Source organism: Pituophis catenifer, unplaced genomic scaffold (genome assembly GCF_029215685.1).
Source record: "Pituophis catenifer annectens isolate HBS135680 unplaced genomic scaffold, rPitCat1.0.hap2 SCAF_2, whole genome shotgun sequence".
NCBI classification, from domain to species: Eukaryota; Metazoa; Chordata; class Lepidosauria; order Squamata; family Colubridae; genus Pituophis; species Pituophis catenifer.
This window is the reverse complement of record NW_027256882.1, coordinates 14,524,833-14,552,446: the sequence shown is the minus strand read 5'-3', so window position 1 is coordinate 14,552,446 and position 27,614 is coordinate 14,524,833. Positions and strand designations below refer to the sequence as shown.

The 27,614-nt window shown below is 40.9% G+C and overlaps 1 protein-coding gene and 1 pseudogene across 1 annotated transcript; both read right to left on the bottom strand.

The window, feature by feature from the left end:
* Positions 1–1,044: 1,044 nt before the first annotated feature.
* On the bottom strand, positions 1,045–14,879 carry LOC139311819 (zinc finger protein 85-like; annotated as a pseudogene).
* Positions 7,343–7,828, bottom strand: LOC139313442 (zinc finger and SCAN domain-containing protein 18-like). Its single transcript, XM_070939053.1, has one exon. It carries the CDS (start codon positions 7,826–7,828, stop codon positions 7,343–7,345), a length of 486 nt encoding a protein of 161 aa, XP_070795154.1.
* Positions 14,880–27,614: the final 12,735 nt, after the last annotated feature.

Below are 27,614 nucleotides of genomic sequence, written 5' to 3'. Positions count from 1 at the left end.
GTGAGAGAACCGACCCCTGCGGCACCCCACATACAAGGGGCCTCGGGGTCGACCTCTGCCCCCCTGTCAACACAGACTGCGACCTATCAGAGAGAAAGGAGGAGAACCACCGCAACACGGTGCCCCCCACCCCTAACTCTTCCAACCGGTGCAGCATGATACCATGGTCGATGGTATCAAAAGCTGCTGAGAGGTCTAATAGGACCAGGATAGAGGAGCAACCCCTGTCCCGGGCCCTCCAGAGATCATCTACCAATGCGACCAATGCCGTTTCCGTGCTGTATCCAGGCCTGAAGCCCGACTGGAACGGATCTAGATAAGCCGATTCATCCAAGTACTGAGGAAGCTGTCGCGCTACCACACTCTCAACAACCTTCGCAACGAAGCGAAGGTTGGAGACTGGACGGTAATTAGCCAACACTGCTGGGTCCAGGGAAGGCTTCTTGAGGAGAGGCCTCACCACCGCCTCCTTCAAGGCAGCAGGGAAGACACCCTCTCTCAAGGAAGCATTTATAATCCCCTGGAGCCAACCTCGTGTAACCTCCCGAGAGGCCAGCACCAGCCAGGAGGGACACGGGTCCAATAAACATGTGGCCGCGCTTAGTCTGCCCAGTATCTTGTCCGAGTATTGCCGGAATGTTGCTCCTAATAAATGACTGTATTTCCTTTCAAGTTTGGATCATGGCTCATGAATTAATTAGGGCATCTTTCGGAAATTTGACACACTGAGTGATCTCCAGAAGTTGTGGGTGCTCCAACATGGGAGGTTCGTAAGAAGAGATTGAGCAACCATTTGTCTGAAATGGTATAGGCCAGGCCGGGCCAAGGTTATCTGCCTGAGCAAGAGGGCTGGGCAAGAAAACCCCCAAGGTCCCTTCCAACTCTGTTGTTTTGTTATTCTAAGAGCTTGGTTCAAAATAGCCATATTTGCTCAGCAGTATCACAGTAGTAGTTTGTCACTGCTGCAGTCTGATCTATTGTTTGACTGTCCCAAACTAGCCTTGTTTTGCCCCATCCATATATGACAAAGGGTTTCAGGCAATAAAACTTGAAATAATTTATTGAACAAAGCAATTAAATACTTTTAGCTGCACATAATATAAACATAAGCAGCAATAAAAAAGAAGATGATACAGATAAATTAGTAGCAATATGAAGGGTAGGAATGTGTCTAAGGAAAAGAATACAGAGTCCAAGATGGACTCCTACAGCTTTCAGCCTGTCTCTCCTCCTCAGATAGCAATATGGACCTTCAGTCTTGCAAATCCCAGTGGTCTCCTATTCAGTCCCTAACAAGAACTGATCCTTCTTATCTTATCAAGATATGATTAGCCAGGTGCTGGAAGTTAACTGAACTCATTTTTAGTGTAACCTGACCTGCTACAGGATACCAGGTACAGGATCTGTCGATCCAGAATGTTACACATTCAGCTCTAGTGAATTACTCCTTTGAGTTCAGGAAAAATCTTACCTTTCTACATCAGACATAATTGTTTGTTCGTTCGTTCATTCGTTCATTCGTTCATTCATTCAATTTATATGCCAGTCATCTTGCAGTTCAAGGCAACTCTTTTATCTCCCAATATCACGCTCGCTTTTCAATGTACCGTAAATGTAGAGTCAGAAATGTCAATTTAAACAGCCAGATATACTTTCTAAAGATTTAGCCTATTACTAACCACATTTTGGTGTAGCCAATGGGCAAACCCATCTGGGGAGTATGTTCTAGTTCAGGAAATTGCAGAACCCCTTCAAAAATGGATTGAGTAATCTGGGAAGGCACTGCATAGAAAGGAAGGGAGCAGATAATACAATGGGGAGAAAAGAAGATGAAAATTCTTCCAATCTGAATTCCTAACCCTTTTCTCTGAATGTCTTGGATAACTTTGAGAAATATGTGCAGAAAATGAAGAATGATTGAGACAACTCTCATTGAATTACCCACTATGTAATTTAGCCATATGTTTGTATGACAATACTCCTGTGTGGGTCATCCCATCAATAGGCAGGCCACAGTTCTACCTTCAGCTCTTTCTATATTCGGGTGCTTATAGTTTTTTTCCTGCATGGATGTTTGAGGAAGCAAAGCTATAATTGCTGTCTGTGCTTTGGAAAAACAGTTGCAGCCAGGACACCCCTCTTCCCCATGGCGCAGCACAGCTCGAGAAATCTGAGATGGGCTCATGCCTTCACTCACTTTACTTCCAAGGATTCACACTGGCGATCCAATTGCTTGGCTAATTGAGCCACGGCTGGCGTTTTCAACAATGTGTGGAAATCCAGAAGCAACCTCACCTCACCAAGGCCCTTAATTTACAGAAACAAAGGCTAAGAAAGAGCAAAGAGCTTGTGTGGGGCTGTAAGAGAAAAGGAGATAAGAAAAGGACAAGAAGATGGTGAAACAGGAGGCCATATTTGGTGACTGACAAGCAATACAAGCAAGCAATCCCTCAACCGCCAGCACCACAAACTACGGCAAGTAACATATTCTGGTGGGACTCCCGCCTGGAGGTTGACTTGACAACTCAGCTTGGCAATACTGCTTAAAAGCAGGGCTTGGAAATTGGACAAGAAAAAATGGAGCAAATGCACCGAGGCAGTCCCTCAATGCAAGAATATTTGGAAGGAAGCAAAGGTTGCGTACCACTTTACAGACTTTGAAATTTTTGTTTCAGTTAAGGACTCAGTCTTAAAGATGCATTTGCATGGCAATCTCAGCTTGCAAGGTCCAGAAGGGTAGAGTTAAGAGCAATAGCCTATTGCTGGGAAGGCATGAGACACAATGAAGCACGCTGTACAGAGTTGCTAATGCTGTGCTATGTTGTGTCCACTCCTTGGAAATCAGAGAATCCTCACAGGACCATGAATAACATTCCAGATCAAACAAAAGAACTTTGCACGTTCTATGCAATAAGCAGCTTCCTTCTCATTTCTGGATTCTTTGATGATGAGTAATTTGATTGTTTTGAATGAAGCTCATCCCATAGATGTATATGGTTTCTTCTGTGGGCATAATTTTATGAGATTTATGTTATCCTTTCCAAGCAAAACTCTTTATATGGAATTTATATGGATTTTCCCCACTTTGGATTCCTGCATGAGTAAATGTATTGAAATTGTTGGAGCTTTCTTCACACTACATGCATTTATATGGTCTCTCTTCTGTGTGGGTCCTTTTATGAGAATTAAGTTGTCCTGTCCGAGCAAAGCTTTCTCCACACTCTGTGCATTTATATGGTCTCTTCCCTGTATGGATTCTTTCATGAGTAATAAGATGACCTTTCTGAATAAATTGCTTTCCACACTCCATGCATTTATATGGTCTCTCTCGCACATGGATCCTTTTGTGAGAATTAAGTGTTCCTTTCTGAGTGAAGCTTTTTCCACACTCCAAGCATTTATATGGTCTCTCCCCAGTGTGGATTCTCTGATGACAAATAAGTTCTGAGTTCTGACGAAAGCTTTTTCCACACTCCATGCATTTATACGGTCTTTCCGCCATGTGCATCCTTAGGTGGAAAGTAAGGCGCCATTTGTCAATAAAGCTGTTTTCACATTCCAGGCATTTATATGGTCTGTCCTCTGTTTCAACCCTTTGATGGCAAGTAATATCACTACTCTCAGTTAATCTCTTTCCAAGCTCCACACAACTATTTGTTTTTTCGCTTGAGTGGCTCCTCTGATGGTGAGTCAGATTATGTCTTGTACAGAAGTCACTTTGGCTCTTTGAAGACACTGCCCTTTGTAGTTTAAATAACCTCAGCTGCTTCTCATTCTCCATCCCATTATTACCACCTGGTTGGGAAAAAAACCCCCACAAATTCTCATTAGAATTTATAATGATGGCGAAGGGGGGGTGTCTCCCACTCAAAAATATGCCCATTTGAGTATCAGGTTTGGTACCAGCAATTTGTCAAACTAGGCGATGTTGGGTTGAAATTGTTATCAATGATATTCTTAATGATATCCAAGAGATTTTTCAGCCCAGAACCACATTAAGGCCTTTTGTTGTTAGATCAATCTGCTCAGGCATTTTCATCTAAAGCCTTTCACAATGTTATACTATAGTGAGCATTTTTGCCAAGGCCCTTGTAGTTTTCTAGAAGAGTGGCTGTGAGGACAAACTTGGGCAAAATTGCCCATGAAGTCACTCAGCTGCTTTATGATCTAGAGGTTCTGGCAGTTAAAAGGGAACCAAAGGCAAGTGTATGGGACTTTTGCACTTGTGGGTGTCCAGTGGACATTATCTACATACTATCCATTGTGATCCTGATTTTCCTGAGATTAGGAAAGATTTTAAAGGTGATAGTCATTAGAGTTCTCACCACCTCAATTATGCAATTGAGTGCATGAATCTTCCCTGTTTAATTCCCATTCAAAACACCTTTCCTAATCAACGGAATCCAGAGCAAAGAGGATCCTTACCCAGAGTAGCCATATTCATAGTAACCTCCAGCATGACTTCTCTGCACAAGGCCTTCTGGCTAGAATCCAGCAGTGCCCACTCCTCCTCTGTGAAGTTCACACCCACCTCCTCAAAGGGATCAGAGTCCTAGAAACAAAAAAAATATCTTCCCCATATGACAGTCCTCTCTAATACATTCTTTATTAATTCCCAAAGAGAAAAGATAGCTTTGCAAGAGACAAAATGGACATTTCCTTCTAGGACAGACAAACATCCTGCAGGCAGACGTAGTCCTTAAGGATGAGAAGCCCCCCCTCCACCTCCTCCATGCTGCTTTTTTAAAGGAACAAAATATAGCTTAGATGCATCCAAGTTGTAGAATGGCACTGCTTGGGGACCCCCCTCCCATGGCCTGGGAGAATTCACCAAAAAGAATTTGCTTAGAGGAATCCTCTGGCTTAACTCTCTGGCCCAGTTAAATACAAATTTCTTAGAAAACAGGACATACCTATTAAGAATTGTTTATCTTACCTATTTCAAAATGTTGTACATGATCCTGAAAATATCAAGTCACTTGACCAACAGTCTGACCATTAAAGCTTCTCAGCTTTGACTTACAGGTTTTTATATGAGAAATTTATCCATCTGTAATTTATTTTTAAATGGATATATTGGGCTATCTCTGAAGCAGTTTTTCTTCAATTGGTATTGTTTCGCTTCATATCTTAATTTTTTAACTGCTTTCCCCAAGTCTTTTGAAAGATAATAAGAAAGATTAAACTGTTCCAACATATAAATTACATTTCTAGTACAGGACTCTTGAGAATTGTCCTTTGTTTGCATTCCTAGGATCATCTTCAAGGTTGAATCAGTAAGGCTCGCTGGGTCATTCTATAGGGACACCAGGTTCAAATTCACACAGACTCAGCAGTTGGTTTTCAAAGCAGCTCATGAATGAAGGCGTTTAAACTTTTCAGAAGAAATCTACACTTACCTGGCAAGGTGGCCCCAATTGGATCCTCCTGAAAAGAAGCTCTTTAGAATCATTGGATGGATCTCCTCTTCCCTGGAGCTCTGCTGAGATCTCCTCAATGAATGGTTCCTGCAACTGAAAAAAAGCCTGATTTATGATCCACTTTCAAATGACTTTAACCATGTTAGTTCGCTTACGTTTTTCCTCTCCACATGTATTTTTCCAATTCAAATCAAAATAAGAGAATTTGAGAACTCCTACTCTGTGGGTTGCTGTTATTTCTGGATAAACGCCTGCCACTTTTGTGAGTTCCTTCTTTTTTATTTCCTATCTTCCTTCTGAACAGGAGCTGTTTATTTATTTCCTCCCCTTTACTTGACAATAATGGCCTTTCTTTCTTTGTGAATGTATTTATGTCTATATAATGGCTCTCTCCTTCTATCATCTGGTAGAGGGAGCGCCATGATCATGGTAAAGGAATATGAATAAAGTATACTTTTTTGTTTTTCTCTGCAACCTTTGTTTTTTTCTTCAGGGACCATTTTTTTCAAAATTTATCCTATTGTCTGCAGTGAAAAGTATACAGTGGAGTATCTCAAAGATCCATCTTAGGCCCAGTACTCTTCAATATCTTCATAAATGATTTAGATGAGGGAATAGAAGGGGAACTCATCAAATTTGTAGATGACATTAAGCTGGCAGGAATAGCAAACTCCCCAGAAGATAAGTTCAGGAAAGAAAAGGATCTTGTCAGACTTGAACAATGGGCCCTATCCAGAAAATGAAAGTTAATGTAGAGAAAAGGAAGGTTTTACACTTAGGCAGGAAAAGCCATAGGTACAAGTACAGATTAGGCAAAACCTGGCTCAAAAAATCAGTAACTGTCACAGGGACTGTAGAGTCCTAGTGGATGATCACTTAAATATAAGGTAGCAGTGTGAGGCAGCCGCTAAAAAAGCTAATACAATCCTTGGTTGTATAAATAGAAGCATACAATCAAAATTACGTGAACTATTAGTACCCCTTTATAAATCCTTAGTATGGCTACACCTGGAATACTGCATTCCGGGTTGGTAACATTACAAAGATGTTGAGAGAGTGGACCATTTGTCTGAAATGGTATATATATGGTTTTCTGCCTGAAAAAGAGGGTTAGACAAGAAGACTCTCAAGTCCCTTCCAGCTCTATATTGAATAATCCAGGAAATACAAGACTTGTGTTAAGATAATAATCATAGTCTTACATCAGTTGGGAAAAGCATGTAGTTTTGGGATCTGCATCTCTACTAATTTTACTGAAAGCAAGCAATGGAAAAAAAGGATGGTTGTATTCAAACTGTGATTTTGTAAAGTATTTTACTGAAGAGCTCAAGGAACGTCTTTGAAGAGAAGTGAAACATCTTCAAAGAACAACCAGTAAGTCCAGTTTTCTCTTGAAAAAGCAATTTTGGGACAAATAAAAGTTTCCAACATTGCCTTGGTTAACATGAGAAAGGGAATTCACTTAAGACCTTACATTCACATTCAGTTCAAAGCTAATGATCAAAATTTCTAAAAGGACTAGAGAAATGATCCAATTTGAAATAGAAACATGTTTTTGTGGGTGGGTGGGATTTTGAACAATAGCTATTACTAGATAGAGGAGCCCTCTTGTAATCAGTCTGAGTCCCTGGTTTGGGAATCCTGACTGGAGGAAACATTTATCAGCCCTTCCAGGTAGAGAAGAAGCCTGAAAAAGAATATTACCTTTATCTGTAAGACCACATTAAAAAAATATTTTTTTTGTTCTCTCATTGTACTCACTGGACTACTAGGAAGGATTTTTATGACATTTCTCCCCTCCAGCTCCGTGGGGGAATTGAAGTATCTTTTGCATGATGGCTGTCCAGTCCATGACAAACTACGTGGGAAAATAGAACGTGGGAATACCGTCCTACAAGGGTTACTCCCACATAGTTTTTTATCTATAATCCCAACACGTGTTGTCTGGATCTATTTTCTCTGTGATTATCTGTAAAGAAAAGACTCCAGAGGCGTAGAAGAGGATGAAGCTCCCTCACCTGCCGGCCCTTTGCCAGCTTTTCCGGGGCGGCTGCGGGGCCGAGGAGGCAGCCTTCGGCCAGGGCCACCGCCTGGGCGCAGCTCTCCGCCCCGCACTCCCTCAGCCAGCCCGCAAGCTCCGGGGGCAGCAGGGCCAGCAGCTGCTCCAGCACCACCAGGTCCAGCATCTCGGCTTTGCTGCTCCGCTCGGGCCGCAGCCACCCCCGGCACAGCCCGTACAGGCGGCTGCAAAGCGCCCGGGGCCCCTCGGCCTCCCGGGAGACGCAGCTGCGGAAGCGCCAGCGCTCAGCCTCGGAGCTACGGGGTTCCTCGCCGGACTCCCCGCCGCAGCCGCTCCCCGCCTGAAGGGCCGCTGCTGCTCCCGTCCCCGGAGACCCCTGGGCCTCCATTCGGTCTCCGGCTTCAGAGCAGCCCGAACGGGGGGAAATTCTCTCGGAGGCCGCCTTCGCTCACGGCCGACCCTTCCCCACCCACTCTCCCCGCCCCTTTCCCGGTTTCAGGGGAGAGAAGGAGGCTCCGTTCTCTCAGGCTGAGGAGAGCAGCTGCAAGTCGCTCCCGCCAAAACTTCCCGCGCTCGACAGGCCTCCCGCAGACTCGGTGAGGTATGATTGCTTCCTAGAGAGGCACAAATCTATTATCCCACATGCTTTATTGCTCTTGACTAGAGCGTCTCATAAGGCAACTCCCACTTCTCCTGTCCAACATCCGGGCCTTCTGCGCATGCCCTGTTCTTTGTAGACGCTCAAAAGTGACGTAGTATTTGGTAGGGGACGGGGGGGGGCGATGCGCGGGTGTAGGGAGCAGGGCTGGAATAGAGCAAAGCTCCTTTGAATTGAATGAATCTAACGGATTAAGAGTTGGACCAAGGAACCTTGTTGGTCATCTAGTCCAACCCCCTGCCCAAGCAGGAGACCCTACACCATTTCTGACAGATGGCAGTCTGGTCTCTTCGTGAAAAGCCTCCAGTGATGAAGCTCCCACAACTTCCGTTCCATTGGTTGATTGTTGTGTCAGAAAATTTATTTCTAGGTTGAATCTCTCCTTGATCAGTTTCCATCCATTATTCCTTGTCTGGCCTTCGGATGCTTTGGGAAATAGTTTGACCCCCTCCTCCCTGTGGCAGCCCCTGAGATATTGGAAGACGGCTATCATGTCTCCCCTGGTCCTCCTGTTCACTATACTAGCCATGCCTAGTTTCTGCAAGTGTTCATTGTATGTTTTAGCCGCCAGTTCCCTAATCATCTTGGTTGCTCTTCTCTGCACTGGTTCTGAAGATCTGAGGTTTCCCTTTACTTCCCACTAGTTAAATTTGTTTGTATGCTATATAATTATATAATATAAATATGCAAGCAATAACTGTTTTGGGGATTCCTACAAACCAGTTTGTCCTGTTGTCTGTATTCATGTGGTGACACTCAAAGAAGGAACTCTCCTTTTTCTACAGTGTCATCTGCCATTACGTTTTAGTTCCTATTTCTTCTGTGGAAGCCCCTCCCCTTCTAGAGAATGAAATATTTTGATGAATATTAAGAGGTAAAATATATTTCCCCAAAGGAGAAATGAAGAAACCTGTTCTTAGAGACAGAAAGCAGCCCCTTTCTTAATAGCTCCCAGCAGATTTTGTGCCCATTAAGACTATTCACAAACAAAACACCTTCACCTTTTTTAGTTTTTTAGTTGTTTAGCTTTTAATTTGTTAATGGGTTTTAATTCGAATTGTTTTAAATTTGGGCCAAAATATATAATTCTTTTAATAATTTTAAATGTTGTATTGTTATGTGTTTTAGTTCTGGCTGTGCACCGCCCTGAGTCCACTAGGAGAAGGGCGGTATACAAACTGAATAAACTAAACTAACTAACCTCTGGGGGAGCTCTGTTGAAATCTCCATGAATGACTACCAAATGAAATGACAGCCTATTTTACGTTCCACTTTCAAATGTCTATAACCATGTTAGTTCGCTTATCTTACTTTTTTCCTCCACTTCAGTGGTGGGTTGCTACCCACCCGCCATCAAATACGATACACAGTAGTAGCAGTGGTGGGATGCTCTGCCCACCCGCCATCAAATACGATCTGCGCATGTGCAGAAGCGAACCGGTAGCAAAGGTAAGTGAAATCCACCCCTGCTCCACTTGTACTTCAACACACTCCTTGAAAACATTGCAATTATCATTAAAAGGCAATTTGAATACTTCATTCTTTCTCACCTCAAGTCCCAAGTCAAGTTTAACTTTTAGTTAGAAGTGTTTTAATGTTATCTGCAATATACAGAAAGAATGAGCTGAACTAGAGAATTTTTATTGGAATGTGTGGGAAGGAAATTATGACCACCCCTCACACATTCTGCCTTCAGCAGTTCAAAACCACAGATCAGAGTAGCCTCTAGACAAAGGTGAAAGTGCAGTGGAAAAAATAAATGTAATAGTGTGCAACATTCCTCCTAATTTGATCATAACCTAAGATGTCTTTTATCCTGAGATCTCATTGCCAAAGTAAGAAAACTGGCCTTTCACCCAAGATTACCACCTTCAGTGAACAAATGCTAAACCACGTCTCAGGAATGCTAAACCCTTTGAGCAAAACATTTTCCACATTCTGTGCATTGATATGGTCTCTTTCATGATTAATAATATAATTTTTCCAAGTACATTGCTTTCCACATTCCATGCACTTATATAGTTGCTCCCCAGTGTGGGTCCTTTCATGACAAGTAAGATCTTTGCTCAAGTTAAAGCTTTTTCCACACTCCAAGCATTTCTGCCCTGTGGATTTTCTCGTGGAATTTAAGTTGTCCTTTCTGAGCAAAACACTTTCCACATTCTGGACATTGAAGTTTCTCCCCTGTATGGATTATTTCATGAATAATAAGACTATTTTTCTGAGTAAACGCTTTTCCACATTGTATACATTTATAAGGTCTCTCCCCAGTATGAATCCTTTCATGAACATTAAGATGTCCTTTCTGAGCAAAGCTTTTTCCACACTCCATGCATTTATATGGTTTCTCCCCAGTGTGGATTCTCTGATGATGAATAAGTTCTGAGTTCTGACAAAAGCTCTTTCCACACTCTAGGCATTTATATGGTCTCTCTCGCATGTGGATCCTTTTGTGAGAATTAAGTGTTGATTTGTGAGTGAAGCTTTTTCCACACTCCAAGCATTTATATGGTCTCTCCCCAGTGTGGATTCTCTGATGACAAATAAGTTCTGAGTTCTGACGAAAGCTTTTTCCACACTCCATGCATTTATACGGTCTTTCCGCCATGTGCATCCTTAGGTGGAAAGTAAGGCGCCATTTCTCAATAAAGCTCTTTCCACACTCCAGGCATTGATATGGTCTGTCCTCTGTGTCAATCCTTTGATGGCAAGTAATATCACTATTCTCAGTGAATCTCTTTCCAAACTCCACACAACTATTTGTTTTTTTGCTTGAGTGGATCCTCTGATGGTGAGTCAGATTATGTCTTGTACAGAAGTCGCTTTGATTCTTTGAAGACACTGCCCTTTGTAGTTTAAATAACCTCCGCTGCTTCTCATTCTCCATCCCATCATCATCACCTGGTTGGGAAAAAAAACCTCACAAATTCTCATTAGAATTTAAAATGATGGCAAAAATATGCCCATTTGAGTATCAGGTTTGGTACCAGCAATTTGTCAAACTAGATGTTGGATTGAAATTGTTATCAATGATATTCTTAAAGATATCCAAGAGATTTTTTAGCCCAGAACCATATTAAGGCTTTTTGTTGTTAGATCAATCTGCTCAGGCATTTCCATCTAAGGCCTTTCACAATGCTAAAACTATAGTGAGCATTTTTGCCAAGGCCCTTGTAGTTTTCTAGAAGAGTGGCTGTGAGGACAAACTTGGGCAAAATTGCCCATTAAGTGACTCAGCTGCTTTATGATCTAGAGGCTCTGGCAGTTAAAAGGGAACCAAAGGGAAGTGTATGGGACTTTTGCACTTGTGAGTGTCCAGTGGACATTATCTACATACTATCCATTGTGATCCTGATTTTCCTGAGTTTAGGAAAGATTTTAAAGGTGATAGTCATTAGAGCTCTCACCACCTCAATTATGCAATTGAGTGCATGAATCTTCCCCGTTTAATTCCCACTCAAAACACCTTTCCTAATCAACAGAATCCAGAGCAAAGAGGATCCTTACCCAGAGCAGCCATATTCATAGTAACCTCCAGCATGACTTCTCTGCACAAGGCCTTCTGGCTAGAATCCAGCAGTGCCCACTCCTCCTCTGTGAAGTCAACAGCCACCTCCTCAAAGGGATCAGAGTCCTAGAAACAAAAAAAATATCTTCCCCATATGACAGTCCTCTCTAATACATTCTTTATTAATTCCCAAAGAGAAAAGATAGCTTTGCAAGAGACAAAATGGACATTTCCTTCTAGGACAGACAGACATCCTGCAGGCGGACATAGTCCTTAAGGGTGAGAAGCCCCCCCTCCACCTCCTCCATGCTGCTTTTATAAAGGCACAAAATATAGCTTAGATGCATCCAAGTTGTAGAATGGCACTGCTTGGGGACCCCCCTCCCATGGCCTGGGAGAATTCACCAAAAAGAATTTGCTTAGAGGAATCCTCTGGCTTAACTCTCTGGCCCAGTTAAATACAAATTTCTTAGAAAACAGGACATGCCTATTAAGAATTGTTTATCTTACCTATTTCAAAATGTTGTACGTGATCCTGAAAATATCAAGTCACTTGACCAACAGTGACCATTAAGCTTCTCAGCTTTGACTTACAGGTTTTTATATGAGAAATTTATCCATCTGTAATTTATTTTTAAATGGATATATTGGGCTATTTCTGAAGCAGTTTTTGTTCAATTGGTATTGTTTCGCTTCATGTCTTAATTTTTTAACTGCTTTCCCCAAGTCTTTTGAAAGATTATAAAGATTAAACTGTTCCAGCATATGAATTACATTTCTAGTACAAGACTTTTGAGAATTGTCCTTTGTTTGCATTCCTAGGATCATCTTCAAGGTTGAATCAGTAAGGCTCCCTGGGTCATTCTGTGGGGACACCAGGTTCAAATTCAAACAGACTCAGCAGTTGGTTTTCAAAGAAGCTCATGAATGAAGGCGTTTAAACTTTTCAGAAGAAATCTACTTACCTGGCAAGGTGGCCCCAATTGGATCCTCCTGAAAAGAAGCTCTTTAGAATCATTGGATGAATCTCCTCTTCCCTGGAGCTCTGCTGAGATCTCTTCAATGAATGGCTCCTGCAACTGAAAAAAAGCGTGATTTATGATCCACTTTCAAATGACTTTAACCATGTTAGTTCGCTTACGTTTTTCCTCTCCACATGTATTTTTCCAATTCAAATCAAAATGAGAGTATTTGAAAACTCCCACTCTGTGGGTTGCTGTTATTTCTGGATAAACGCCTGCCACTTTTGTGAGTTCCTTCTTTTTTATTTCCTATCTTCCTTCTGAACAGGAGCTGTTTATTTATTTCCTCCCCTTTACCTGACAACAATGGCCTTTCTTTCTTTGTGAATGTATTTATGTCTATATAATGGCTCTCTCCTTCTATCATCTGGTAGAGGGAGCGTCATGATCATGATAAAGGAATATGAATAAAGTATAGTTTGTTTTTTTTTCTCTGCAAGCTTTGTTTTTTCTTCAGGGACCATTTTTTTTTCAAACTTTATCCTATGTATAATGGAAAGTCTGTTTAGAATTGTCTTCAGTGAAAAGTCTACAGTGGGGTATCACAAAGTTCCATCTTAGGCCCAGTACTCTTCAATATCTTCATAAATGATTTAGATGAGGGAATAGAAGGGGAACTCATCAAATTTGTAGATGACATTAAGCTGGCAGGAATAGCCAACTCCCCAGAAGATAAGTTCAGGAAACAAAAGGATCTTGTTAGACTTGAACAATGGGCCCTATTCAGAAAATGAAAGTTAATGTAGAGAAAAGCAAGGTTTTACACTTAGGCAGGAAAAACCATAGGTACAAGTACAGATTAGGCAAAACCTGGCTCAAAAAATCAGTAACTGTCACAGGGACTGTAGAGTCCTAGTGGATGATCACTTAAATATAAGCGAGCAGTGTGCGGCAGCAGCTAAAAAAGCTAATACAATCCTTGGTTGTATAAACAGAAGCATACAATCAAAATTACGTAAACTATTAGTAACGCTTTATAAAACCTTAGTAAGGAATACTAAGTATTATATTAATACTAAGTATTAGTATTAATACTAATACTAACCTGGAATACTGCTTTCCGGGTTGGTAATGTTACAAAGATGTTGAGAGACTGGACAGCTATTTGTCTGAAATGGTATATACACATGGTTTTCTGCCTGAATAAGGGGGTTAGAGAAGAAGACCCTCAAGTCCCTTCCAGCTCTATACTGAAAATCCAGGAAATACAAGACTTGTGTTAAGTATCTAATAATCATTCAATCTTTCTGAAACATCTTCCAGTTGTCTCTGGAAAAAGCAATTTTGGGACAAATAAAAGTTTCCAACATTGCCTTGGTTAACATGAGAAAGGGTTCATTCACATTCAGTTCAAAGCTAATGATTAAAATTTCTAAAAGGACTAGAGAAGTGATCCAATTTGAAATAGAAACATGTTTTTGTGGGTGGGTGGGATTTTGGGCAATAGCTATTACTAGATAGAGGAGCCCTCTTGGAATCAGTCTGAGTCAATGGTTTGGGAATCCTGACTGGAGGAAACATTTATCAGCCCTTCCAGGTAGACAAGAAGCCTGACAAAGAATATTAGCTCTGTCTGTAAAACCACATTAAAAAAAATCTTTTTCGTTCTCTCATTGTGCTCACTGGACTACTAGGAAGGGTTTTTATGACATTTCTCCCCTCCAGCTCCGTGGGGGAATTGAGGTATCTTTTGCATGATGGCTGTCCAGTCCATGACAAACTACGTGGGAAAATAGAACGTGGGAATACCGTCCTACAAGGGTTATTCCCACATAGCTTTTTATTTATATCCCGATACGTGTTGTCTGGATCTATTTTCTCTCTGATTATCTGTAAAGAAGAGACAGCAGAGGCGTCGAAGAGGATGAAGCTCCCTCACCTGCCGGCCCTTTGCCAGCTTTTCCGGGGCGGCTGCGGGGCCGAGGAGGCAGCCTTCGGCCAGGGCCACCGCCTGGGCGCAGCTCTCCGCCCCGCACTCCCTCAGCCAGCCCGCCAGCTCCGGGGGCAGCAGGGCCAGCAGCTGCTCCAGCACCACCAGGTCCAGCATCTCGGCTTTGCTGCTCCGCTCGGGCCGCAGCCACCCCCGGCACAGCCCGTACAGGCGGCTGCAAAGCGCCCGGGGCCCCTCCGCCTCCCGGGAGACGCAGCTGCGGAAGCCCCATCGCTCAGCCTCGGAGCTGCGGGGACCCTCTGGGAGGCCGCTTCCCGCCTGAAGGGGAGACCCCCGAGACTCCATTCCGTCTCCGGCTCCAGCGCAGCCCCGACGGGGGGAAACTATCTCCGAGGTTGCCTTCGGTCACGGCCGACCCTCCCCCACCCAGTCGCCCCGCCCCTTTCCCGGGTTCGGGGGTGGGGAGAAGGGGGGCTCCGCTCCCTCAGGGCTTCCGAGGCCGAGAAGAGCAGTTGCGAGTCGCTCCCGCCAAAACTTCCCGCGCTCGACAGGCCTCCCACAGACTCGGTGAGATATGATTGCTTCCTGGAGAGGAACAAGACTGTAATCCCTCATGCTTTGTCGCTCTTGCCCAGAGCGTCTCATAAGGCAAGTACCGCCCCTCCCGTCTCTGTTCAACATCCGGGCCTGGCAAAGGTCTTCTGCGCATGCCCTGTTCTTCTCGACTCTGACAGGTCGAAGTCACGTTCTAAGTTGCTTCTCTTCTTGATCAGTTTCCACCTATTCTGCCCTCAGGTGCTTTGGACAATAGTTTGACTCCCTCTTTTTTGTGGCAACCCCTGAGATATTGGAAGGATTCCTCCTTTTCCTACAATCTGCCATTATGTTTTTAGTCTCTATTTCTGCTGTGAGAAACCTTCCCCCCCCCCGCCCCGCACTTCGAGAGAATGAAATATTTTCGAGAATATTAAAAGAGGTAAAATATTGTATTTCCCCAAAGGAGAAATGAAGAAATATGTTCTTAGAGCCAGAAAGCAGCCCCCGTCTTTAATTGCTCTCAGCAGATTTTGTGCCTAATAAAAAAAAAAAGACTATTCACAAACAAAACATCTTCACCTCCAAATTGTTGTTTTTGGGGGGGGGGGTTATTATAATTTTTTATTTTATTTTTTAAACAGAAACAACATAAAAAACATCATTCTTCCAAACTCTTACAGACAGTATTTCGATCGGTGAAAATCATTTCATGCTCTCAAAATTTTCAAATTCTCATTATATGACAAATATTCTTACCTCTAAGGAAGAAAACAAAAAACAAGGAAAAAAAACCAAGTGCTTAAACATTTTATCCAAATTTCATTTCATATATAATATCTCATCTCCATACTTTATTATCTATCCATTGAGAAAATAGCTCCCATATCAAATAATATTGTTTGTCTTCCTGTTCTCTTATTTCAAATGTCAATCTACTCATTTCGGCACAATCCAACATTTTCTTAATAATTTATTCATCAGTAATCATCTCTCCTTTCCAGTTTTTTGCAAATACGATTCTAGCCGCTGTTAATATATTCACAATTAAATATTGTAATTCTTTGTTAAAAGTCTCTAGTAAGATCCCTAATAAAAATATCTCTGGTTTAAAATCAATATGTCTCTTTATCATTTTTTCCAACCATGTGTGTATCTTAGTCCAAAATCTTTTTGCTTCTACGCATGTCCACCACATATGGTAATAAGATCCTGGGGTCTGATGACACTTCCAGCACTTCTCCGATTTGTTCTTGAACATTCTGGCTATCCTCGTTGGGGGTAAATGCCACCTGTAAAACATCTTATACAAATTCTCTTTATATGCTGTAGACATTTTCATTTTATAATTATGTGACCACAATTTTTGTACTACCATAACTAAATTTTTTCCCCCATGCTATCATTGACTCTTTAACTTGTTGTTCTTCCAATTTTGCCTCTAGCAAGTGTCCATATAACTTTTTAATTACATGATCATCAGAGCCCATCAATATCTTATCTAAGGTAATCAAAACTCTATAAAAACCTTCTTGTTTGAGATCTTCTCGATATCTTGAAAATATTTGCATATATGAAAACCAATCCATCTTAAATCCCTGATCTTCTAAGTCTTGCTTTAATTTAAGTTCACCCTTTTCATCCAATAATTCACTATATCTAACAATTTGTTCCCTTTTGAATATTACTGGGTATGAGAAAGCATCAATTGTAGATACCCAGACTGGAATCTTCAAATAATATTTTTTGATCCTCTCCCAATTCAAAAGCAAAGCGACATGTATCTGATGTCTTCTAAAATACCCCTGTATTTTAGTTCCTTTGTACCATAAAAAAGCATGCTACCCCATCAACAAATCATGTCCCTCCAAATTCAATAGCCTAGTATTTTTCAATGTTACCCATTCTTTAATCCACATTAAACTAGCTGCTTGATAATATAATTCAAAATTAGGTAAACCGAAACCACCCCTTGCTTTAGCATCTTGTAACAACTTAATTTTTATTCTTGCCTTTTTCCCTTGCCAAATATATTTCAATATCATTTTATTCAAATCTGTAAAAAAATCCTTATCCAACTTTATCGGAATTGTCTGAAACATTCTAGGCAAAATATTCATCTTAACGGTTGCAATTCTCCCAATCAAAGATAGTTGCAGATTTCCCCATTTTTCCAAATCTTGTCCTATCTGTCGTTTAACCTTGTTATAATTATTTTCCTTAAGAGAACTGCACCTTGCTGTCAATTTTATCCCCAAATATTTTACCTTATTCGTAACCTGTGTAGGAGGGGAACACCACCAAGACAGTGCCAGGACCAGTAGGACATAATCAACTCAGAGAGGCAAAGGCCACAGGCATAGGAAAATGACCTTCCCAAAATAGAACACATGAACATCAGGGCCATTTAGGAACAAAAGAGGAGCCAGGGAAATGGCACACACAAAAGACTCAGGACATGCCAGGAAAGGAACTATCAAGGCAGCAGAAACTAGGAGAGCAAAACAAAAGGAATGGCAGAGGATTAGCAAAAGGAAAAGATTTAATCAATAGTCCCAGCAATCTGATAAGAGCCAAGCTGGGAGTAAGGGCTTAATTGATAACAACATGATCACCTTAGGGCAAAAGGAAAAATAATGAAAGCAGAAGGAAACAAAAGGACGCGAAATCAAATAACTAAGACACCACCCAATCTCAAGTATAATAAGAAAACACAGGATGATCCACGAACTCACACACAAAAGACAGACACACAAAAGTAACAAAAGAAACAAAGAAATTCCTTTGTACAGAAAAGTATAAAAATATATGCTTACCTTGTAACAATGTCAGCTCACCCAGGAACGCTGGTCCGCGACTTCGCTCAATCCGACTTCCTGAAAAATAAAGAAAACTTGCTTTCACGCAGCTTGCTTCTCTCGCAGTTTTGCGCAGCGCCGGAACGCTCTCCCAGCCGGGAAATTCGAATCCTCAGGGAGGGGAAACCTCTCCTCCCTTCCAACACCTGTATATTTGAAATCTCCATCAATTCTTCTCTTTGCTTTTTCAACATATTTTAGGTCATTATCTTTGTCTTTTCTTTATTAATTTTTAGTCCAGCCACTTCTCCGAACTCTCCAATTCTTTCTAACAGTTTATTTATTGATGTTCAAGGTTCTTCCATAATAAAAACCAAATCGTCTGCAAAAGCTTGTAGCTTGTATTCCTCTTTCCGAATTTTCATACCTTTTATCTCCTTTTCTTCTCTAATATTTCTATTTAAGACTTCCAATGTCAATATAAACAAAAGTGGGGACAATGGGCATCCTTTGAGACCAGAAGTTGGCGCTGCGGCAAGACGCACGGAGTTTTTAGGGCTCCTGAAACTCCGCTGAGAAACCCCGCTGCTGGACAGTCCGAACCGGACCACACAGTCTCGTTTTGACTGTGGCAGTGGAGGGCACGTCCTGAAGCTCCCAGGGACATCACTAAGTCCCTGGTTGAGCCAGGAAAGCCCTTTTTCCAGCAGCAGGGCAGCAGCCAAGGCTGCGGAGGCTGTGGCAACTTCAGGAAGGAAGATCGGAACAGTGATTAGAACAGTGAGAAACTTTCACTCTTTTTTTCTACTAAGAACACCCTAATTAATGCATGGAACTGTAATGGGCAGTAAATGAAGAGGAGCGGCGAACCTATTTTTGGACTGATTTGACTTTTCCCAAGTATATACTTTAAAAGACCTGAAATTGCTTGATTGTCTTATTTCCGTTTTGGATAACTGGACTGGATTGAAAGCAGGGAAGCAGTATTGGAACATTTTTTTGAAACTTTTGGAATTTGTGGATTTTGGTTTATAATATTTGCTGAGTTAGTACATCTGGATTGGTACCATTTCTCTTATTTTTGGACTATTTAAAAGAAAGTTTTTTTCTCTCTCTCTCTTTCCTTTTTTTTCTCTCTCTTTCTTCCTAGGAGAACTAGGGGAGTGTGTAGTGCTGCCACCCACTGGAAGAGAAAGTTTGTTGCAGAAGAAAGGAAACATTGTAGACAAAACAAAATACAGGCTGAAGAGATACTGAGTGTTGTTTACACAGGTGCTCTTCTATTTAAGCTTTCAAAGCCTGGGAATATACTGGAAGGCTCTGAATTCATTTTAATTTCTTTATCATCATCATCTTCTTTTTTTGCATTGAGTAACTACTTAAACCCCAGTGAGATGTGTGGCTTAGAAAGAGGCAAAAGGAAAAATCACTCCCTGTAGGTTCTCTGGATATAAAGGATTTGAAGAACGAATTTCTTTTTTGGTCTGTTTGTTGCTGTTTTTTCTCTTCTCCCATTTTTCTGATTTATACACAAATATTGGATTAAGGCATTCAAGAGCCTGAAAAGTTATTATTATTTTTTTAAAAAAATATTTTTAATTTTAATTTTTATTTCAATTTTTGTATTTTTATTTTTTTTTATCTTTTTATCTTTTTTCAAATTTTTGGCTTTTTACCTAGAGGAGCATTTTAATTTTTTGTCTCTTCCTTTTTTTCTTTTCTCTTCCTTTGGATTAGAGTTTTTGGAAGAACCTGAAGAATTGGAGAAATTGTTATTATTATTATTTTCTTCCTTTTTCTCTCTCTCTCATTTTTTCCCCTTTTTCTACCCTAAGGGACTTTTTGAATATTTTTTGAATTCAAAGTGAATTTAGCCAACTCTAAAATGATCAAAAAAGTAGCGACGGTGGGAGCTGCAGCGACTACACCATCCTCATCACCACCTGGAGGTCAACACTCCATACAGACAATGTAACAGCAAGAGAAAGAGAAAGAGAAAGAGAAAGAGAAAGAGAAAGAGAAAGAGAAAGAGACATCACAAATGATTCTATAAACACTTTAAAGAATGGAAAAACAGCAACAAAGGATGGAGTAATAGTTACTTAAAACAGATGAAAAGGTGGTTAGCATACAACAAACAATGATGAAATATGAAGAAAGACTGGTTAAATTGTTTTGGGATTTTTTGTCTTTTTGGTTTTGTTTTGTTTTTTTTGAAAAATTTTATTAAACAGTAAAATATTGGACACGGTGTAACCATCCTGGCATTATCTTTGCCATACATACTAAAATAAAAAATAAGTATCATATATAGCTTACTACCAGTGGTGAAACTCAAATATTTTTACTACCGGTTCCGTGACGTGGTATGGCTTGGTGGGCATGGCAGGGGAAGGATACTGCAAAATCCCCATTCCCTCCCCACTCCTGGGGGAAGGATATTGCAAAATCTCCATTCCTACCCAACTCTGTGACCAGCCAGAGGTGGTATTTGCCGGTCCTATGAACTACTCAAAATTTCCACTACCCTCCAAACTACTCAAAATTTCTGCTACCGGCTCTCCAGAACCTGTCAGAACCTGCTGGATTTCACCCCTGCTTACTACTTATATAAATTTGGTCTATTCAGTATTTACATATATAAAGACATCATTCCTCTATATTACTTATACCTTTGTCTTATCTACTTTCATTCTATTATAATTACATACATAACCTTAATTCTCCATTCTATGAATTCTGGTCAGTTCATATTTTTCGTCCCTCCTTTACGTTCCAACCATTGATAAAATCTGTTCCATATCTTGTAGTATTCTGACTCGTCTTTATTTTTCAATTCCAGCATTAATCTATCCATTTCCATGCATGTCAAAAATTTTTTAATCACTTCATCTTCTCCGGGGATTTCCTTATTTTTCCAATTTTGGGCAAAGATCATTCTTGACCTGCTCTTCCTCCATTTTATAATCCAATAAGAATTTATAAATTTTCTTTACCAATTTATCATTCGTCCCCAAAAAGATTGATTCCCTATTAATACCCCGCTCTTTCATGTCTTTCAAGTAACGTGACTGGATTTGTAAATAGGACCACCACTCCAATTCTACCCCTTGTTCTTTTAATTCTTGCCTCGATTTCATATCCCCTTCTTCATTTATTATATCCTTATAGGTGACATATTTTCCTTGATTGATAAGATTTGGGTGCACTAATGCTTCTAATTTGGATAACCAACTCGGAACCTTCCTGTAGTTCTGCTGTTTGAATTTATTCCATGACTCCAATAATGCCTGTCTTATAAAATGTCTTTGAAAATATTGGTGTGCTACTTGTTTCCCGTACCACAAAAATGTGTGTCATCCTAGATGTAAGTCGTGGCCCTCTAACGTTAGCAATCTTCAATTTTTTAAATTTATCCATTCTGTTACCCAGGTGAGTGTTGCTGCTTCATGATAGAACTCCCAATCTGATATGCCAAACCCTCCTCTTTCTTTAGTTTCTTGTATAAGTTTAAATTTAATCCTTGGTTTCTTCCCTTACCAAATGTAGTCCAATGTCATTTTATTCAATTTTCCTACCAAAATTACTCTTCTTGTTTCAGAATATTCCTATAAAATTAGATTAAAAGTATTTTACTCCAGGCTAGTGGGATGCCCCAAGGAGTGTCATTCTACAACTTGGATGCATCTAAGCCTGATTCCATTGAGGACTTGTATACTGCACAAGTCAAAAAGAGGGCTGTGAAAATATCTACAGACCCCTCACATCCTAGACATAAATTGTTTCAATTTCTACCCTCAAAACAACGCTATAGGGCACTGCACACCAGAACAACTAGACACAAGAGTTTTTCTTCCCAAGTGCCATCACTCTGCTAAACAACTAATCCCCACAACACTCAAATTATTTAGTAAGACTGTATTACTATTATTTTTTTCATCCTTCCTCGAACCCATCTCTTCCCACTTATGACTATAAACATTGGACTTACGCATTTTTTACACAGGAAATCTATCCTTCATGTGATTTATTTTTAAGATATGGCATATTTCTGAATGAGTTCTTATACAATTATTATGTTTCACTTCATAGCTTTTATTTTTTAAATGGTTTTCAAAAGACTTTTAAAAAATATTAAGAAATATTCAATTCTTCCAACCCTTCATTTGCATTCCCAGAAAAATCTTGAAAACTGAATGAGTGAAACTAATTGGGCAATTCAATGGCAGGGGTGACAAACTTAAGGCCTCGTGGGGTTGCCCTGGAAACCGTGAAGGACCGGCCTGCAGTGCTTCTGTCAGCGAAAACGGAACTCATGAAGGCTGTGTACGGCTCTCCCGAGCTCCATTTTCGCTGGCAGAGGGTTGCAGAAGGCAATGGCAGCCGAAAATGGAGCTCAGGAATCTGTTTTTGCTGGCACCAACAGGCACCCCAAATAAGAGTGACATCGAGCTGGTCATGCCCACTCCGGCCCCTGAAAGTCCAACACAACCCTGATGCGGCCCTCAATGAAATTGAGTTTGACACCCGTTCTATGGAGACACCATGTTCACCCTCAGAATTTGCTTGTCGAAGTAGCTTATAAACGGAAGGAGTTAAACATTTCACAAGAAACCTACATTTAACTGGAAAAGTGACCCCAATTGGATCCTCCTGAAAGGAAGCTTGTCAGAAGCATTGGATGGATCTCCTCTTCCCTGGAGCTCTGTTGAAATCTCCCCCATGAATGACTACCACAAATAAAATGACAGCCTATTTTACGATCCACTTTCAAATGACTATAAACATGTTAATACGTTTATCTTACTTTATTCCCCTCGACTTGTACTTCCCAACCTAAATCAAAGTGAGAGAACTTGAGAACTCCTAATCTGTGGGTGGCTGCTGGATTTCTGGATAAATGCCTGCCACTTTTATGAAATATTTCATTGCTTCTTTTTATTTTTTCCCATTCTGATCAGGAGCTGCTGTTTAGCTCCTCCACTTCATTTAACTGGTGTGGCCTTTTCTTCTTTCTGAATGTACTCTTATCTTTTGCTACATATTTTCCTTTAGATTCGGGGACTTCAGCCCCCATGCAGTCGCTGCCTTTGTCCACACACCTGGGGCATCACCCTTTGTTTCCTTAAAAATAAACCCTAATGCATATTTTGGAACTCCAAGAAATATAAGGCAGGGTCTTATTTGCAAGGAAACACAGTATGCAAGTTGTTTTTTTAAAAAATCACCTCTGGGACAACCATGACCTGGATTGGGGGTCCCCAACCCCCCTGGGCCATGGCCCACTACCGGGAATTGGGCCTTTCGGAATGGGCCACAGAAGTGGCGATTGAGTGTGTGCCTGCACTCGCATACCCAAATTTATGCAAAGCAGCGGGCAAATGAAAAGGGAGGTGCATGTGAGCTTCCCCGCCCCACCGCTCTCAAAGAATCATTCCCCTGATCTGCAAAGTGGGAAAGGTTGGGGAACCTCTGCCCTGGACATTAAAGTCTCCATAGACTTAAGGAAGGAATCTCCCTGTTTCTACAGAGTACAATCTGCCCTACATCTTTTGTTTTCTATTTCTGTTCTGTTGAAGTCTTGAAGGGGAGGGAGACGACATGGATGGCGCTGCATATGTGACAAAAGGAAATTGCTGAAGGCAGCCATACAGCAACTACATTTAATCTTGGTGGTGCAGTTGTTAGTGCCGTACTGCAGGCTACTTCTGCTGACTGCAATTTGGCAGTTCAAATCCCACCAGGCTCAAGCTTGACTCAGCCTTCCATCCTTCCGAGGTGGGTAAAAGGAGGACCCAGATTGTTGCGGGCAATATGCTGACTCTATAAATCGCATAGAGAGCTGTAAAACACTGTAAAGCAGTATATAAGTTGAAGTGCTATTGCTATTTATTAAATTAAGTATGTAAGCAATAAATAGTTTGGGAATTCCTGTACACCAATTTGTCATCTCTGTTGTCTATATTCCTGCGGTGACACTCAAGGGAGGACTTCCAAAGCCGTTTTTTCAAAAGACAATTGGACTTTGTTTTCATCCAAGATGTTTCTTCAGTTTTCAACTTATTGGATAAGAAGCGAAACATCTTCAAACAAAAACAAAGAAAGTCCAGTTGCCTTTTGAAAAAGCACTTTTGATTCGATGAAGGAATACATTTTCTATACAGTACAATCTGCCATGCATCTTTTCTGTTTTATATCTATTTCAGTTCTGTTGAAGTCTTCACTTTTTGTTCACCTTTTCTCCTTGTCTTTCCTGGCTGGGGGGATTCTTATTGAGTTCATCTTTTTTCAAGGGGTGAGCTACCTAAAAAACCCACAGAAATTAACCTCAAAGTGGTTTTGTTCCCCTTAGTAGACTTAAATATAGGGATCAGTATAGCTGATGATGACAGGATGAGATAATGAAAAACGAATACATGAAAAGAGGCTGTAGAATTACAGGTCATAAAAGTTTACTAGTAAGGTTCTAAGACTGTAAGAATATAAAGAGGTTTTTCTCCAAAATATGTGGGAAGCTAAAATTGTATGGAATAATTGCCTTGGCAACTACTCAAAAAAGAGGTTATCTTTCTGGAGCTGATCTCACTCCTTTTCCTTCTGCTCAGGAGATAACAAAGGGAAATGAGAAGACTTATTTAGCTAAGCCTTAAGAGGAAAGAAAAGAATATGAGCAGTATTTTCTGGGAATTAACAGAATTCTACAGGTTGAAATGCTTTCTAAATTTGATAAATGCATGTCAATTCTATTTTATATAGTAGTGTTTAGGTAAATTAAGAGGGAAGTCAAGGAAACCATTACTCTTCTGGTTGGAAAAGAAAGTGAAATGGCAATGGGCAGAAGGCAGGAAACCAAAGGGCTCAATTCCTATTTTGCATCCCTGTTTCCACAGCATGGGGCGGGAGATGCAGGTGAAAATAGGCAAAGGAAAACCTAGCTGCTCTAAATGAATTCAAATATTTGGGACCAGTATTGTTCAGAATCTCCTTCAATGGATTTAGTTTCCTCTATGGGCATTATTTTATGAGGATTATAGTGTCCTTCCTGAATTTACCCTTTCTACACATGATTTCTCCCGTGTGGATCCTTTACTGGTGAGTCAGATAAGGGTTTCTACTTGGAGGCCTTTCTACTTTGTCCATTCAGGTTTCCTGCACAAGTGAATCCTTTCATGAGTAAGATGTTCTTTCCCAATAAAATTACCTAAATAGGAAGGGGCCCGTACTTCGTCAGGGAATCGAAGTCCTTCCCAGAACCTTTTTTCTGAAAACCGTAGGAGTGTCGCCCGGCTACAGCCAAAGTGAACCTTACATTCCAAAGAACATGGGAAGCAGTAGCTTGAGGGTTGTGGGAAATCCCCTGGAGGAATTGATTGTGGCCTGGGACGCCAGGCAGACACCAGTGTTACCTGGCATGAGTAAAAGGAAAGCCAGGAAATTGTGCAAAAAATGGGCAATGCTTAGAGATAACACCGGGAGACAAATTTGGCTAAATAAAGGTACTTAAACAAAAAGGGAAATGTATAAATAGGAATGTGGGGGGGGGGGTTGTTTGTTTTGCTTGTTTGTTTGTCTTTCTCTATCTTCTATGCAACCACGTGGTATGTTTGATTCGTGCCTTCCCTAATTTAACTGAGATTTATGGCGGGAATGATCAGTGTGTGTGTAAATCTCAGAGTTTTGTTTTCATCTTTGTCCTCCTTTGTTTTTATGTGTGTATGTGTAAGTCTTTGTGCACCCTCGAGGTAATTGTAACTGTAAAATGTATCTGATCCCTAGAGACAAGAATTTGAAATTGTTAGAGAAATAAAAAAAAAAAAAGATCGAAGCAATGGAAAATGGGGGAGAAAAAAGGAAGAGCCTTTGCCCTGTATTTGTCTGGCCAACAAGTACAGATTAAAGAGAACTTTTCATTTTATTTATTTTTTCTTCTTCCCTCTCTGTATCTTAATGTAACAACTCAAGCTTATGAGGAAAAGTTTTAAGTTCATTTACAAGGAAAATCAGTCTTGCATTTACTGTATGTGTTTAAATGGGTTTACCTGTTCATCTCTTTCCCGAGGCATGTGAATCCAGTTTTTTCTTATCTGTTGTGTCTCCATTTTGTTGAGATAATGCAGATAACTGCATTATCTGTTTAGTAACTGCAATACTGTTTTTTCTTTTCAAACTATGCCTGCAAGCTATCTACCACCACCACCACCCCATCTCTAATCCTGTTACAATGCCTTTCCTGGGAAGATTACCCACAAAAGGGGGGAGGGGACCCTGTTCTAATGTCTTTCAGCCCCGCACAAATGACTCTGCAACCTGTGGAAGCAGAGCACATGGATCCAGATGCTGCCTCCAGAGGAGACCCTCCATCTGTTTGAACCAGGAATTGGGTTTGAATCCAGCTTCCACTGAAAGTCATCACAGCAACCAGAGTGGAGCAGACCTTTCCAAGCCTGACTGACCAGCCTTACCACCAAGCATGCTACCCAGCAGACATGAAAGAAAAGACCCTGAGATGTACACATAAAGACCAAAAGACTCTTTTCAATCCCCAGAAGACAGTCTGGAGAGACTATGGGGGAGGGTGGAAATTCATTGTAAGGTTTTCTTTCTTGTCTCATTTATAATCAGTTTATTGTAAGAATTGTATTTGGGAGTAGTTGCCACAGCAAGTTATGTACATCTTAGATTTCTGTCTGGTGGGGAGGAGAAATATGTCCAAAATGTTTGTATTGCCTGTATTATAAGAGTAGCTGCATACACATGCACACACAGAGAGACGCACCATTCAGAATTAGACTGAAACTATTCCCTTCACTTACCTCCACACAAAGCTTCTCCTAGGTTGATTTTTGCTCTGTGGCACTAAAAGCCCAAGTAGTCATATCTCCCTGCTAATTCCATGGGGGAGGGGACAATCCCCCTCGGGCAATTCCCTCACTTGAAGAGATAGCAGAAAAGTGATATCCCAAACCCAAGCCCTGACTGTGACTCACAAATGATGCTGCCCAGTTGCCCAGTAAAGAAAGATATATTGCACTGGTGGTCTCAAGAGTAGAAGTCCCAGGGCTCATTGTGTGTAACACCAAAAAAAAAAAAAAAAAAAAAAAAGCCTGGATTGTACACTGGCTAACCTCAATTTGGATTCACAAATCCTGGATGCACTAAAGTAAGAGCTAGGCAGGTTTAGTAACCAACCCATGAAATGGGCAGCCTGCAATTTAAAGGAAAACCATGGCTGTGAAAAATTTTGGGACATGTGCTTGCGTGAAATCTGACTGGAAACTCACAGAAAGTAATATCTGAAATTGGAAATTGGCATGGAAAATTGCATACTGTAAAATTCTTTCCAGAACTTTTCCCCTGGCTGCTAGACCTTCATGGTTGAAAGCTTTTGGAAGCCACTGAAGGATTCCTTTTCTGTTGCCTCTATTAATGCCTTCCCCTTTGCATCAGAATAATTAAAAGCACCCATTAAGGATCCCTGACCTGATCAATTTTAATCTTTTGCCAAGAACTTGTTTCAAAACTCACGTTTTGAAAAAAGAAAAAAAAAGTAGGGATTGGAGGAAGTTAGCACCCATCCCTCTTCTGGAAGAATGAAATATTTTAGGAAATATTAAAAAGGCAGAATATTATATTTTCCTGGATGAGAAATGGAGAAACATGTTTTAAAAGACAAGCAGCTTCCTGCCTCCCCCCTCAACCTTTGTTAATGGGCCATAATCTCCAACACAATAGCAGCAGAAACTCACCACATGTGACCTGGGAA